A 15,235-nucleotide genomic window follows, 5' to 3' on the forward strand; every position below is an offset into this window, starting at 1 on the left:
CTGACCAGCTGCATCATGGTCAGGTTGGGGTACCACGGCATCTCTAAAGCATAAGGTCCTACGAGGGACAGTACACGCAGCAGAAAAGATCAACGGGACCACCCTGCCCACCTTTAAAGAACCCCTGTAGCACTGTGGTGGATCACCCCAACCCCTCCCACCATCTTCTTGTCTCACCTCCATCAACAGAAGGTACAGTGGTGATCTGAACCAGTTCTGACAGGTTCTGCAACATCTTCTACCTCTTGGTGGTCCAGACTCATATCACTGCCACCCCCTTCAGATCTGCTCCTAGTATCTTATGCAGTCCGTTTGTCACACTTGTCACTACTGTTGTTATTATTTATTTATCACTGCCCATGTCAAATTATTTCCATCTATTTACTTCCCTATTATTTATAGTGTAGTAAAGTTCTTTACTTGTCCTGCACTCATCCATGTTTATGTGTACGTTGCACCGCGGTGGTCCTGTTATCTCGTGTCACTGTATGCTGCAATATGCTGTATGAATGGTATGACAATAAAGCCACTTGACTTGAATGGTACTAATTGATAGTAAATCCAGTGAAGACCGTCTTAATTAAACAAACTAAGAGGGATATAGAAAAAAAACATATACTTCTACCGTGACCGAAAAGAATGATGGAAATCAGTCGTATGGTGCTAAAAATTATTTGTAATATAATTATCATATAGTGCTGTAACCTGCGGGTTTCTCGCAAGACATTTGTAACTCTGTACATCATGTTAAGATTGGTGGTGGTCCTATAGTTTTGAGGCCCTGAAGCTTGAACTGTTATGTGGGCCCTTTTCACAACCCGCAATGGGGACCACTGATATCTTCTTCAATGGGTTTTTCACAACGGATCACCGCACATTTTTTAAGAATTTAACCACTACATCTCAGATTTTGATTAAAATTGCTGTTCTGAATTGCACCATATTATTTATCTTTTTTTAAACTCTTCTCATACAGAGATTAAAATCGTTTCTGTGAACCCGCTTCATTAGTTTCACTGTGGATCTGCCCATGCATAAGATTGTATGCTATGTTATTATAAGCTTAAATTTTCTTTGGATTAGAATTATAGATTTTGTTCTGACTGTATTTCATGTAAATATTGTAACTTATGTTGTAAAAAAACACATTAAAAATTATGCATTTACCGTCCATAGTTTTTATACGCTCGTGCCAGGGGAACAGAGCACATTCCGGAAGTTGTAGTCCCGTTAGAGGGGCGGAGAACTACACTTCCCATCGTCCCTTGCCAAACGGCGCATGTGCGAGTTTTCTAGGCGGCCGTCAGTGCTCATCGTAACAGAGCTGCTGTGCTGCTTCAGTCTAGCCAGTCTGTTGTGAGGCGAGGCGCTCATCTTTAGTCAGAGGGGTTTCAAGTTTCCATGTGATCGGAACGTTCAGCAGGACTTCACCAATTAGCCGCACCCCCTTTCCCCGTTATATTCTTTTCTGAAGCGGGTTAAAGGGCAGGCTTTGCCGAAAGTGTCTCTTCAACCAGGAATGTTTCCATTTGACTCATCGTTTTTCAGCGCTTGATCGGTGGGAGAGAAAACAAAAACCAGGAGGATCTTTCTGTCAGGAGCTCGGCGAAAGGCAGCCGCGAGGCAAAGGGTTTAGGTAGACCTGTTTGTGGTGGAAAAGTTGTATTTTAGGATCTACGGAGGCGGCTTAGCGGGTGTGACACCGATCACTTGCCCTGCCCTTTCATTCATACAACGCGCTCCTGACCCCGATCACGAGCGCTTCCCTGCTTTGCCCTCAGCTGGATTCGTCTGATGCTGCGAGCAGCCAGCGGTGCTTTTTAACTTTGAAGTGGACGTTCCTAACAAGTTTATTATTAATAATTTATTCCCTGTGCTAACGTGGACGTCGTATTTGGATGAATTTCATCAACGCCTGGAACCGGAGTTGTTTGTAAGGAAGGGGCTCCTCTTGTACCAGCGCCAGCTGTCTGCATTTGTCTCCCCAAACAGCCTCCTCCGTTAGCGCGATGCTGCCTTGCCTGGGAAAGCTCATGCGGCCCACCTTCTCCTTGAAGCCTGGACTTTTCTTTGGGAAGGTCCCCGTGCCAACAGCGATTCCTGTTCGCTGGGCTCAGCTGTCGCCACGCACGCATTTTGGCACCCACCCTCATAAGGAACCCATGGAGCCTTTGAACTCCCCGCAGGGCGCCCGGGAATTCATCTACAGCCTCCACCCAAGCGAGCGGAGCTGCCTCCTTCGGGAGCTGCACCGCTTTGAGTCGATCGCGATCGCACAAGGTAAGGCTTTACCGAGGGGATTATGTGAAGCACGCTGCCCGTATTCTCTAGGGGGGTCGGGGTCGCCAGGCAACGGGGGAGTGTGTGTGTGTTTTTTTTTTTTGGGGGGGGGGTTAACAAACATTCGATGGTGTCGATTTGTCACCCGCTACCCAGCAGATGATGCGTGTCCTCGAAATGTCTGTGATGGAGGGGCAGTGTGAAAAGGATGGGGGACAGGTGACACGACGTGCTCTCCGGTACGAGGTGGGCCATCCATTCATTGCATTGGTTGGAAGAGCGCGCGCGTAAGATCGGGTGTTCATTTGCATAAACTAAGGTGACAGACACGAAGTCATCTTTGGAATTTGAGTTATGAGCTGTTTTTTTTAAGGCATTGTGCAAAAAAATAGGATGGGTGGATATGTTTATTGGTGTTCTTTGCCAAAGCTTAATGTTCTCCCTCACAGCTGGCTGTTGTTCCCTATTTATCGTGTCGTAGCAGAACCGCTCATCGTAACTTTGGGGACAGATGGGCATCGCGATTGGAATTAGAACTTTGCTCATTGGTTTACAACACGTAGAGCCTCGCCCACCATCAGAGTGGAGCATCAGGACGCAAGGAGATATCTCTGCAGCCTGGAGACTCCACCCAGAAGCTCCAAGTGGGTGGAGTTGCCTCCAGTGGGCGGTCCAGCTGGGTGCTTAGATAGTGGTCAATAGAGTCCAACTGCAGAGCTCATTTGAAGTGAGAAGTCATCTGAAGTTTCAACTGAGAAGCCCCCCTAAAGTCAGATTACCAGTTTAGAAAGTCAGGGGGCTGATCCGTGAATTCTGAGTTTGTACGACTTCAGGTTATGATTGATGTCAGTCGTCAATTAAGGCGTACGCCACCGCAAACTTTAGTGAAAGCTGTAGTGTTATACAGTTTATTAGCACTTCTGTCTATTTGTGTCTCGTTACGTTAGTCGTACCCAAAGTTTTGTCTTAACTTTTATCCGTGGACATGTTGCTGCGGTGTCTGGACACGCAAAATACTGCATAATGCATTGTTATCAACTGCTGTTTATTCTGACAGAGCAATTTTCAGTTAATTTTCCAGTTAAAACTGATTAAGTCAGTGTTTGTGTTGCAATTACTTAGTACGTTTTCCTTAATTTTTCACTTAAACTGGCACTTGAGGCAGACTGAAGACTTAAGAATGATTTAAGATATGAAGTGATTGGAGAAGTGACAGCGAAAGTGGTAGGGATGAGAATGGCGCCCTGCTGGTCTCTGCTGAGAGTTGATTCTACAATTAAATAAAAATAAAAAGAGGAATAACCTTAGAGGTCAATCATCACCCTGAAAATGGATAGTAGACGTCACGTAGTGTATTTGTACCAAATGTCAGGTCAAACGTTTTGCGAGCTGCAGGTGATTTAAAATCCTGGATTGACAAACGGACAGCCACAGTAGCGTATTATATACAGTCATATGAAAAAGTTTGGGAGCCCCTCTTAATTCTTTGGATTTTTGTTTCTCATTGGCTGAACTTCCTTTTAATATCTGACATGCCTTATGGACACAGTAGGATTTCAGCAGTGACATTAAGTTTATTGGATTAACAGAAAATATGCAACATTCATCATAACAAAATTAGATAGGTGCATAAATGTGGGCACCCCAATAGAGATATGACATCAATACTTAGTTGAGCCTCCTTTTGTCCTCTAGACGCTGTCCTCCTATAGACTCTGATGAGCATCTGATTCTGGATGGAGGTCTTGTTCACCATTCTTCAATACCAAGTCTCTCCAGTTCAGTTCAATTTGATGGACAGCCTGCTTCAAATCATCCCGTAGATTGTCGATGATATTCAAGTCAGGGGACTGTGACGGCCATTCCAGAACATTGTACTTCTCCCTCTGCATGAATGCCTTTGTAGATTTCCAACTGTGTTTTAGGTCATTGTCTTGTTGGAATATCCAACCCCTGTGTAACTTCAACTTTGTGACTGATGCTTGAACATTATCGTGAAGAATTTGTTGATATTGGGTTGAATTCATCCGACCCTCGACTTTAACAAGGACCCCAGTACCTGAACTAGCCACACAGCCCCACAGCATGATGGGACCTCCACCAAATTTGACAGTAGGTAGCAGGTGTTTTTCTTGGAATGTGTGTTCTTCTTCCACCATGCAAAGTGCCTTTTGTTCTGACCAAATAACTCCATTTTTGTCTCATCCGTCCAAAGCACTTTGTTCCAGAATGAACCTGGCTTGTCTACATGAGCATTGGCATACAACAAGCGACTCTGTTTGTGACGTGAGTGCAGAAAGGGCTTCTTTCTCATCACCCTGCCATACAGATGTTTGAATTGTAGAACGATGTACAGATACATCATCTGCAGCCAGATGTTCTTGCAGGTCTTTGGAGGTGATCTGTGGTTGTCTGTCACCATTCTCACAATCCTGCTCATATGCCGCTCCTGGATTTTTCTTGGCCTGCCAGACCTGCTGGTTTAATAGCAACTGTGCCTGTGGCCTTCCATTTCCTGATTCCATTCCTTACAGTTGACAGTTTAAACCTCTGAGATGGCTTTTTGTAGCATTTCCCTAAACCACGGGACTCAACAATCTTTGCTGGGACTGCTGGGAGACGGAAGTTTTTACTCCCCAGTAGCACTGCTACAATATAATCAACAAAGACGTGGCACGGGGGCAGCGCTGCCACCTCACAATCTGGTGTTTGTGTGCTCTTCCCGTGTCCGTGTGCGTTTCCTCCCACAATCCAAAGACATGCCAATCAGGAGGACTGTCGATTATCCCCGATGTTTGGGGGTTTCACCCTGTGATGGACTGGCACCCTGTCCACCTGTCCAGTGGTTTTTTCATTCATTGTGCCCACTGATTGCCGGGATAGTCTCCAGCTACCTCATGACCCTGCTCTGGTAAGCAGGTTTAGAAAACAGACAGATCATCGGATGCTGTATTCCGTCCTGCCCGGAGTCGTCCTCTCTTTCACATCGTCTCTCATTCACAGACAGAGAAACATTCTGTCCAGTTCCAATTACAGTTTCACATTTAGCTTGAGGGAGGTTACTTCAGTTTGTCGTCATCTTCTTCTACTTCTTCTGTAGTTATTCCCGTTTTTACATGGGGTTGCTATTTTTCTTTTTGTTTGACTAGGCTTCTTTCTATATATCTTTTTAATTTGGTAGTCTCCTCTTTTACACATCCAACAGCCACTCCGGTTAGCAAACAGATCGCCAGTAGTCCACACTACGAGTGATAGAGTCACATGTGCACCCAGCACTGATGCCTTTCTGTCTGTACAAACGGCAGCGTGGCAGTCTGAGCTACAACACGTCACGTCATCCACACCCTGTGACCAAATGTTTTTAAAACAAAAACGTGACATCTGTCTCTTTGATGAAACCAAAAATGATCTGAAAACACTCCATCTTTAAAATTGGTTAACTGAACGTCCTGGACTGTTACTCTGCATGAGTGCATTTTCTAACTTGTTTTAAAAAAAAAAAATAACTGCAATGATTAAGTATCTTCGTCTTCTTCCTTGTCACATTTTCCCACTTCTGTGTGTGCCTGATGTGTTTGATCAACCCTCTCCAAATGGTTTGGTCCTCCACTCCCACCCCAGACGGCCCTTTTCCTTGTAGTCTTCTTTTACTTTATCCATCCACCTCCATATTTGCCGCCCCTGTGGTCTCTCCTCCTCACATGTCCATACCACTTCATCCTGAACTTTCTTAGACTTCTCTCCCACTTTTGTTGTACCTCTGATTGTCTCATTTCTTATTCTGTCCTTTCTTGTCCATCTCCACATTCTCATTTCTGCCACATCCAACTTCTTCTCCTGCTCTCTCCCTTTACTGCCCATGTCTCAGCTCTGTACATCATTGCTGGTCTCCTTGTATCTCGGACCCGAGAGCACTGCTGGTCCCAGTACATGGTACAGGTGGAGGTCTCCAAAAATGAAGATTTATAAATCCTGGTGGCACCTGCAAAACCCATCAGAACTGCACTCCTGGTGAGCTTCTGACTGGGTATCCAAGCCCAAGGATGCTACCATCTAATGTGAAAGGGAGGTTGTTGTCTTCCCCCAGTCCTTCCATTGCACTGGATGACACAGAGACCCTTACTCCACACAGGGTGCCATCTGTAACAACATACACGTACAACTTGTGCGAAACAGCAAAGGGACACCCCACACCATCTCTTTGATTTTACAGACACATGTGAGTTGTGTGTAACCCGAGTTTTATGTGACAATCACAGAGGGGGCTAAGACCCTGATCCCTGCAAATCCTAAAGATGCCCCCGGGCCTGCGCTTACCCTCTATGTGGAGTCTACACGTTCTTCTCGTTTTAGTGTTGCTTTGTTCTCCCATCCCAAAGGCTTGTGTCTTAGTTAATTGAGGACTTGAAAATGGCCCATCGTAAATGAGCATATAAAGGGGAGCGCGTGCTCGGCCATGAATGTGACTCTCGCTGCCGAGGTAATGGATAATTAGCTACAAAAAAATGGACACTAATACTTCTGAAGTGACGAATCACCACCATAAAAATGACCGTTAAGAGAAAATGCTGCTACCTCAATGAGGCATCTCCTGAAGACGCCTCCATTAGCTTCTTCTATTGCCGTTAGGCTTTGCAGCAGATATTGTTATTGATTTAGCGAGCTTTGTTCAGCATTTGTGAATGAGAATGAAATGATGTCTCCTTGGCCGGCAAGATTAAAATCAATATCAGCCCCTGCTCATCTCTGGCACCTAGAAATGCGAAGACATAGCAGCTCTGTCACAGTAAAGTACCCCCGACAGCAGGCTTGTCAACTCTCCATACATATAACTGCAGGCATGTGTCGGCCGCTGAGACCGAATGTTTCCATCTGCCGAGGCTGAAGACTTTCAAACTCGCTCCCGACACGTCACATTCCCTGCATTGAGTCCATTAGGGTAACCTGCTTTATGTCTCTAGGTGGTCATGTCACAATAACAGCTAAGAGACGGACTGATCTCAGCCTTTATTTACAAGATCAGATTTTCCGTGGGTCAAAAGTTTCCATAAACTTTGTTCGTATTTCGTAGCCTTGCTTTCTATTTGCTTAACTTGAATCAAACACTTCGGGGTCTTCTTCCACAAGCTTATCACAATACGTGGCAGGGATTTCCTCCTGACAGAGCTGCTTGGTGGACCTCCTCACTCGGACACATTCTTTATGGGATTCAGGCGATGTGTCATGTGATGGCCACACTCGAGTACTTTCACCTTGTTGTCTTTAAGCCACAGCTTTGGAGGTCTGCACAGCCTCATTGTCCTGCTAGAAGACAAATGTTTGTAACGCATCCATCCAGAATTCTTATTTCTGCCACATCCAACTTCTTCTCCTGCTGTACTCCCTTTACTGGCCATGTCTTAGCTGCACACCTCATTGCTGGTCGTACCCCTGAGGCGTTGCTTCAGAATTTCTAGCTCATCCTCCTTTCCGTGATGCCATTTACTTTCTGAAGTACCCCAGTTCCTTTGCCCCCCACAATATGGTGCAGCCACCGCTAGATGTTCATTGGCTGAAAACTCTCACCCTTCATCTTTCACACCTAGTGGTGATCCTTATGGCCAAAGAGTTCCATTTTTGTTTCATCTGACATAATAGAACCATAGATCTGACCATAGAACGCTCCTCGTAAAAAAGGTCAGGTCTTTTTTTTTATTAGAGATCACCTGCAAATTAATGATGGGCGACTCATGAACGGTCCTGTTCTTTTTGAACGACTCTTTTCAGGGAATCTTCTAAATCGGTTCAGTGGAACTCAATGGGACTGCTAAAGCGCATGTGTGTCCTGGGTGATGTCAACATTGTGTTTTGTTGTGCTTTCTCTGGTCGATGTTTACAGTGCGTGCGTAGGAACCTATGGGTCTCGACTTATTTAATTGGTGAAGAAATCACTACCCAAGAATCGGTCTGAATCTCATTTGTTTGATCTGTGAACGCAGCACTAGGTGAGAGTCAATCTAACGATTCTCATTCATTTAATTCGTGAACGCGTTGGTACCTGAGAATCAGTTTACCGATCGTTGTTCTTTTGATTTGCGAATGAATCGCTATGCAGGGATCAGTCTAACGGTTCTCGTTTATTTGAATTGTGAACGAGTTAGTACCTGAGAATCAGTCTACCGATTATTGTTCATTTGATTTGCGAATGAATCGCTATGCATGAATTTGTCTAACATTTCTTGTTTATTTGATTTGTGAACGAGTCAGTACACGAGAATCAGTCTACCGATCGTTGTTCATATGATTTGCGAACTACAGGAGAATTAGTCTTAAGATTCTCGTTCATTTGATTTGTGAACAAGTCAGTACACGAGAATCAGTCTACCGATCGTTGTTCTTTTGATTTGCAAATGAATCGCTATGCAGGGATCGGTCTAACGTTTCTGGTTTATTAATTTGTGAACGAGTTAGCACCTGAGAATCAGTCTACCGATTGTTGTTCATTTGATTTGAGAATGAATCGCTATACAGGGATCAGTCTAACGTTTCTCGTTCATTTGATTTGTGAACAAGTTAGTATGTGAGAATCAGTCTCCTGATTGTTGTTCATTTGATTTGCAAACTACAGGAGAAACAATCTAAAGATTCTCGTTCATTTGATTCGTGACTACGCCACTACGTGAGGGTCAGTCTAATGATTCACGTTCGTTTGACTTATGAACAAATCTTTAAAATTTGCCCAGTTCTTATCTATTTGTGATCCTGTAACAAAACATCTTATTTTAATTATGCATCTTAAATGTGTTATCATACTTTGTGTATGGAAACAGTACAAATGTATATGAATTACCATGTTAAAAATATATCATAAATAGTATAGATAATGAATTAAGTAGAAAATAATAAGCAATAATATAAATTATGTATTTATATACACTGTAAAATAAACACGGTGACAAAAAAAAAGGTTTGGGGATCCACGAGCTCCAAACAGAACTGAGAATGGTTATAAAATGGCTGCTAAAGAGATGTGACAGACAGTAAATATGTCAGAGATGGGCGTAGTCTTGGAAGTGGAAGTGACATCACGAGAAGGTGGGATCTGGTGCCACGGAAGAGGTAGTGGTAGGTGGAGACTTCTGGGGATGGGAAGAGGGCTTAGGAAGCTGGTTCTTCTGTAGGTCTGCAGGAGAAAATGAGAAAGAGTTAGAGAGCGGTGCCAACCCCTGGTCTAGTGTGGAAAAACAAGAATTTGAGCCCATAAGCTGTCCCCCATGCACATGTGTGACAACACACATTCATATGTTATGAAAATAATGAATGAATTATTAAATTATATATTTGTGTTGCGATCAAAGGAGACCCAGGGGGCTTCCCTTTTACGCCAGACTCTATAAACGAATCAAATACATCAAAAGAGTCGACTCATTTAAACAAGTGGTTTGAAAGAATGGGTTCAGAAAAGTGAATCACAATGTCCACCACTGCTGCAAACTTGACTTTGGCTTTTTAATGTCAGCTCTTTCCCCGCATGACAGCCGTTCGGACCGAGACACTGAAGGACTTGTCCTAATGGTGGATGTGACACTCTGTACCTGAAGCCTCTTTCACTGCTTCCTTTGTTGTTGTCTTGGAGTTCAGTTGAACTTTTCACAACAAAGTTTGTTAATCCCTGGGAGTTAATTTGGGCCTCTTTCCTGAACGATTCTGTGGTGTGTCTCTTGGGGGGCAGGGGGGGTCCCTAGATGTTTGTATTTGCATACTAAAGCTTGTGGTACAGTCATTTGTTTGGAAATTGTTCCTATGGAGGAAGCCCATCAATTTTTTTTTCTGAAGTTTTGACAGAGTTTCTTGGATTTTTTCCAAAGTCACTTGGGCCCTTTACTGCTCCAGCTGGGTCAGATTTGAAGGGGGTCTCCTCCAGACAGCATGTTTCAGTTGTTTCCGCTGATGTTTGATGGGTTTCAAATCAGAGCTCACAGAAGGCACTTCACAATAGTCCAATGTATTGTTCTTTGCCATTCTTGATTGCTTTCTGTTGTGTGTTTTGCCTCCTTATACTGTTGGAGGGTCCATGACCTGTGCCTGAGACAGAGCTTTCTGTCATTGGGTAGGATGTTTCACTCCAGTATGTCTTGATAGTCTTGAGATTTCATTCTTCCCTGCAAAGCCTCAAGGCTCCTCATGCTAAATTCAGCAAAGCAGCCCCCAAAACATACAGAAGACTTCTCCAGGTTGCACAGCAGGTCTGGTGGTCATTTCTTTGAGGGCTTCATTTGTTCATCTGTGGACATCGAGCTGATGTGACCTGCCGAAAAGCTCCAGTTTGGTGTCTTCTATCCATCGGACATCCTCCCAGAGGCATTGTGGCTTGTCAATATGCATTTGAGCAAATTCCAGTCTGGCTTTTTTATGAGGAGTCCTCTGCCATTGAGCCCACCATTACTCAGATGGTATGATCAGACACCGACGGACCTTGACCTTGGAAGTGGTCCTTTGGCTTTTTGTCAACCATTCTCACTATCCTTCTGCCCATACTGGGGATTGATTTTCCTTGTGCGGTGATGTCCAGAGAGGTTGGCTACAGTTCCATGGACCTTCAGCTTCTTCATAATATTTGTAACTGTCACATGAACATCAAGCTGCTTGGGAATTTGTCTTTAACATGCTGGTTTATCATTTTCTTTCTGATCTTTTCATACAACTGACTCCTTTGCTTTCTCTGGTCCATGTTCAGTGTGGGACATACGGAAATTGGGGGGAAAAATGTTGTAATAATTTTTACTTACTGAAACTTTCTCCTTCAAAGTCCTGTCCATGTGAATGAATGCACTCGTCCCAACGGTTTTCCCACTGGTGGAAACATTTTTGGAATTGCTGAAGAGGAATGTTGTCCAAGGCCTGCAGCGATTTTTCTTCGACTTCCTCCACGTTACCAAAAACACTTTCCTTTGAGTTCTTCTTTCATATGTGGGTACAAGAAAAAGTCTCATGGAGCAAAGATCAGGCGAGTAGGGAAGGTGGCAAGAACTCTAAGACACACAAGTCAATTCAAAAATCTCTTCAATAGTCCGACGACAATCTTCGTAAATTGCATTGCAAACTTTAAGATTTTCATCATTCCTAATTGTGGAAGGTTGGCCAGATCTCGGTTGATTTTTGAGTGACATTTCCCTTCATTTGAAATGTGAAAACCACTCGTAGACCTCAGTTTGACTTAAAGCTTCCTCTTTAAAAGCAGTTTGAAGCATCACTACAGTGTCAGCAGCTGTTCCCAAAGAGAAAACAAAATTTGGTGTAGACTCGCTGTTCTTTATAATCGCCCATCACAAAAATCGCAGAACACATTTAATAACAACCAAGAAAAAATGACACGGAGTGGCATATGAACAATACAGAGCAATGCTACGTGGCAGACTGGCACAGAATACTGTAAGTGTGCTACACCTAGCGGCGAAATTCACAACTAAGTCGAGATTGCGCGCCAGGTACAGATTCTGGTTATTTTCGGCTACCCCCTCGTACAATTTCTTGTATTAGGAATTTCTCATTTATCACATACCCCAACTTACTCTCCAGATAGTTCTGGCGTCAGAGCACCAGGTCAGCTATTCGTATGGCACCCCTACAGCAATTGGGCAGGTTTTGTTTAACAAAGTTTCTAATTTGAATTTGAAAGAAATGTGTTGCTGGAAAGTAAAATTTGGAGTGTAATTATTTGTAGGATGCAAAGACATTGTCTATGTACAGATCTCTTAAGTGATTTAATCCCAAATGTTTGCAGACATTAAAAATTGCGTACGTTTGTGAAGGTGGAAAAAGGTGGTCTTGTGCAGAAAATTTCTTTTTTAATAATTTGTACTTCTTGAAACTTTAGTCTCCTTCAAGTCCTCTCCATGTGAATGAATGCACTCGTCCCAATGGTTTTCCCACTGGTGGAAACATTTTTAGAATTGCTGAAGAGGAACGTTGTCCAAGGCCTGCAGCGATTTTTCTTCGACTTCCTCCACGTTACCAAAAACACTTTTTCTCCTTGAGTTCTTCTTTCATATGTGGGAACAAGTAAAAGTTGCACAGAGCAATGATCAGGTGAGTAGGTAAGGCGGCAAGAACTCTTAAGACCATCCATCCATCCATCCATTCTCTTCCGCTTATCCGAGGTCGGGTTGCAGGGGCAGCAGTTTGAGCAGAGATGCCCAGACTTCCCTCTCCCCGGCCACCACTTCTAGCTCTTCCGGGAGAATCCCGAGGCGTTCCCAGGCCAGCCGGGAGACATAGTCCCTCCAGCGTGTCCTGGGTCTTCCCCGGGGCCTCCTCCCGGTTGGACATGCCTGGAACACCTCACTAGGGAGGTGTCCAGAAGGCATCCTGATCAGATGCCTGAGCCACCTCATCTGACTCCCGGATGACTGAGCTTCACACCCTATCTTTAAGGGAGAGCCCAGACTCCCTGCAGAGGAAACTCATTTCAGCCGCTTGTATTCGTGATCTCGTTCTTTCGGTCACTACCCATAGCTCATGACCATAGGTGAGGGTAGGAACATAGATCGACTGGTAAATTGAGGGCTTTGCCTTACGGCTCAGCTCCTTTTTCACCACGACAGACCGATGCAGAGCCCGCATCACTGCGGACGCCGCACCGATCCGCCTGTCGATCTCACGCTCCATTCTTCCCTCACTCGTGAACAAGACCCCGAGATACTTGAACTCCTCCACTTGAGGCAGGATCTCGCTACCAACCCTGAGAGGGCACTCCACCCTTTTCCGGCTGAGGACCATGGTCTCGGATTTGGAGGTGCTGATTCTCATCCCAGCTGCTTCACACTCGGCTGCGAACCGATCCAGAGAGAGCTGAAGATCACAGCCTGATGAAGCAAACAGGACAACATCATCTGCAAAAAGCAGTGACCCAATCCTGAGCCCACCAAACCGGACCCCCTCAACACCCTGGCTGCACCTAGAAATTCTGTCCATAAATGTTTTGAACTCTTAAGAGACACACAAGTCAATTCAGAAATCTCTTCAATAGTCCGACGACGATCTTCGTGAATTGCATTGCAAACTTTTTCAAGATTTTCATCATTCCTAATTGTGGAAGGTTGGCCAGATCTCGGTTGGTCTTCAAGTGACATTTCCCCTCGTTTGAAATGCGAAAACCACTCGTGTTTGGCTTAAAGCTTCCTCTTTAACAGCAGTTTGAAGCCTCACTACAGTTTCAGCAGCTGTTGTCCCTAAGAGAAAACAAAATTTGGCGTAGACTCGCTGTTCTTTATGATCACCAATCACAAAAATCACAGAACACGTTTAATAAGAACCAAGAAAAACCGACACGGAGTGGCATACGAACAGTACAGAGCAACGCTATGTGGCAGACTGGCACATAATACTGTAAGTATGCTACACCTTGTGGCGAAATTCACAACTAAGTGTAGATTGAGCACCAGGTACAGATTCTGGTTATTTTTGGGTACCCCCTCGTATGATGACACACGATGACACCACACTGCAGAGTTATGACTTTTCTCCATTTAAATTGGTTGAATGACTGGTTGCACGACTGGAGACGTGCAATACAAATAAAAAAAAAAAAAAAAAAAACAACAATTATTTAGGGTCTTTTCTAGGGGTCCCCACAAACGTGTCCAGGCCATTTTAGAAGATCTTTATAGAATAAGCGACACTTGATCTCTTGTCATGGTTGCTTTGCTTTATACAACAACATGGTAGACAGGGGACATTGGCTTTTCATGTCAGCACTTTTCAGGGGGCACGCAGCCCTTTTTCAAATGAGCTGTAAGGGGGCCAACAAATGAGAGTAACATTAAACCAAAACAAACTATAACAGGGACGGCGGCAGTCAACATGGCTGCCGTGTTCCAGATTTCTAGAACATTCCATCAGCTGCATTTCCCTCTGGCACTGATGGCTTGCTGTGAAACTCTGTGTTCTTTGAGCCTAAAACGAACCATGCGGCTACATGTGGAAGAGAAAGACAAGTTAGCATAATGAGGTGGACTGTGCCCTTCGATGTGACCGCCATTAACGCAGAAGCACACATTTCCTAAGGCCGCTTTGCTTCTCAGAGTAAGGATTTCAGTCGCTCCTTCTTGGTGATGAATCGCTCGTGACAAACGCAACAAAAGGATTATCGTCCATGAGTGTCAATCATCATGAGGTCCCCTGCTGGGTAACAGAGGCCTGTGGCTGCCACTCAAATCTCAGCGGACCACCATGGCTGATGACAACAAAGTAGGACAGCTGTGTCATTTGTTGGGCAATTTAGGGCAGCGTGGAAAGACAAAAGGAGAAAACAAAAGGAAAGAACTGAGAGGGGTGAAGGTCGGCTAACCCAGAAACAAAATGAAGATGGAGTGGGACCCCCCAACACCCACCCACCAGGGGTGTAATCTCAATATTAAAAAAAATCAGCTGCTCTTGATTCTTCCCATACATGAAGCTGGGAGTCCTGAAGTTAAACATTACAGGCCAAAGGGGCATGAAATGGAAAATAAAATGAAAATATTCTCTTTCCTGAAATGTGCAAGGCACAAATATGCACAAAAATGCAAAACCTTGGCTGAAAATAAAACAGCTTCTAGAATTTTCTAACGCAGACAACCGCGCCAGGTTTCACTTACATTGAATGATTCTTTTTTAGTTATCTTATCCACGGTGTTGCGTCCTTCAAAACAGACGGATGCGCAGCAGCAGACATCACTCGGAAAAGTTCATAAATTGCACACAAGGACGCCAAAAAAACACATAAATCTAGGAATGCTGGGACATGAATCGGTACAGACGTCTGAAAGGGTCTGAAAGTCCATGCTGGTGCAGTGAGTGCGTCGTCGCCGTTTGAGGAAAAACGTCTCATTGATCGCATGCAGCGCATTAAAGTATTGAGACCCCGTCACTTTCTGCCCACTTTATTGTATTGTCGATTTAATTTTAAGTGGAGAAATCTGACATTTTTACCCAT

At 44.3% G+C, this 15,235-nt stretch overlaps 1 protein-coding gene across 2 annotated transcripts in view; it reads left to right on the forward strand.

Moving 5' to 3' along the window:
• Positions 1 to 1,310: 1,310 nt before the first annotated feature.
• The window catches only part of tmem65 (transmembrane protein 65), a 59,707-nt gene continuing 45,782 nt past the window's right edge, over positions 1,311 to 15,235 (forward strand). For both annotated transcript variants that reach the window (XM_051935973.1, XM_028817588.2), the window contains exon 1: positions 1,311 to 2,280. In XM_051935973.1, the coding sequence (XP_051791933.1) occupies positions 2,010 to 2,280 (271 nt within the window). In that variant the 5' untranslated portion in view covers positions 1,311 to 2,009. The remainder of the gene's footprint in view (positions 2,281 to 15,235) is intronic.

This window comes from Erpetoichthys calabaricus, chromosome 13 (assembly GCF_900747795.2).
Source record: "Erpetoichthys calabaricus chromosome 13, fErpCal1.3, whole genome shotgun sequence".
Taxonomy (NCBI): Eukaryota; Metazoa; Chordata; class Cladistia; order Polypteriformes; family Polypteridae; genus Erpetoichthys; species Erpetoichthys calabaricus.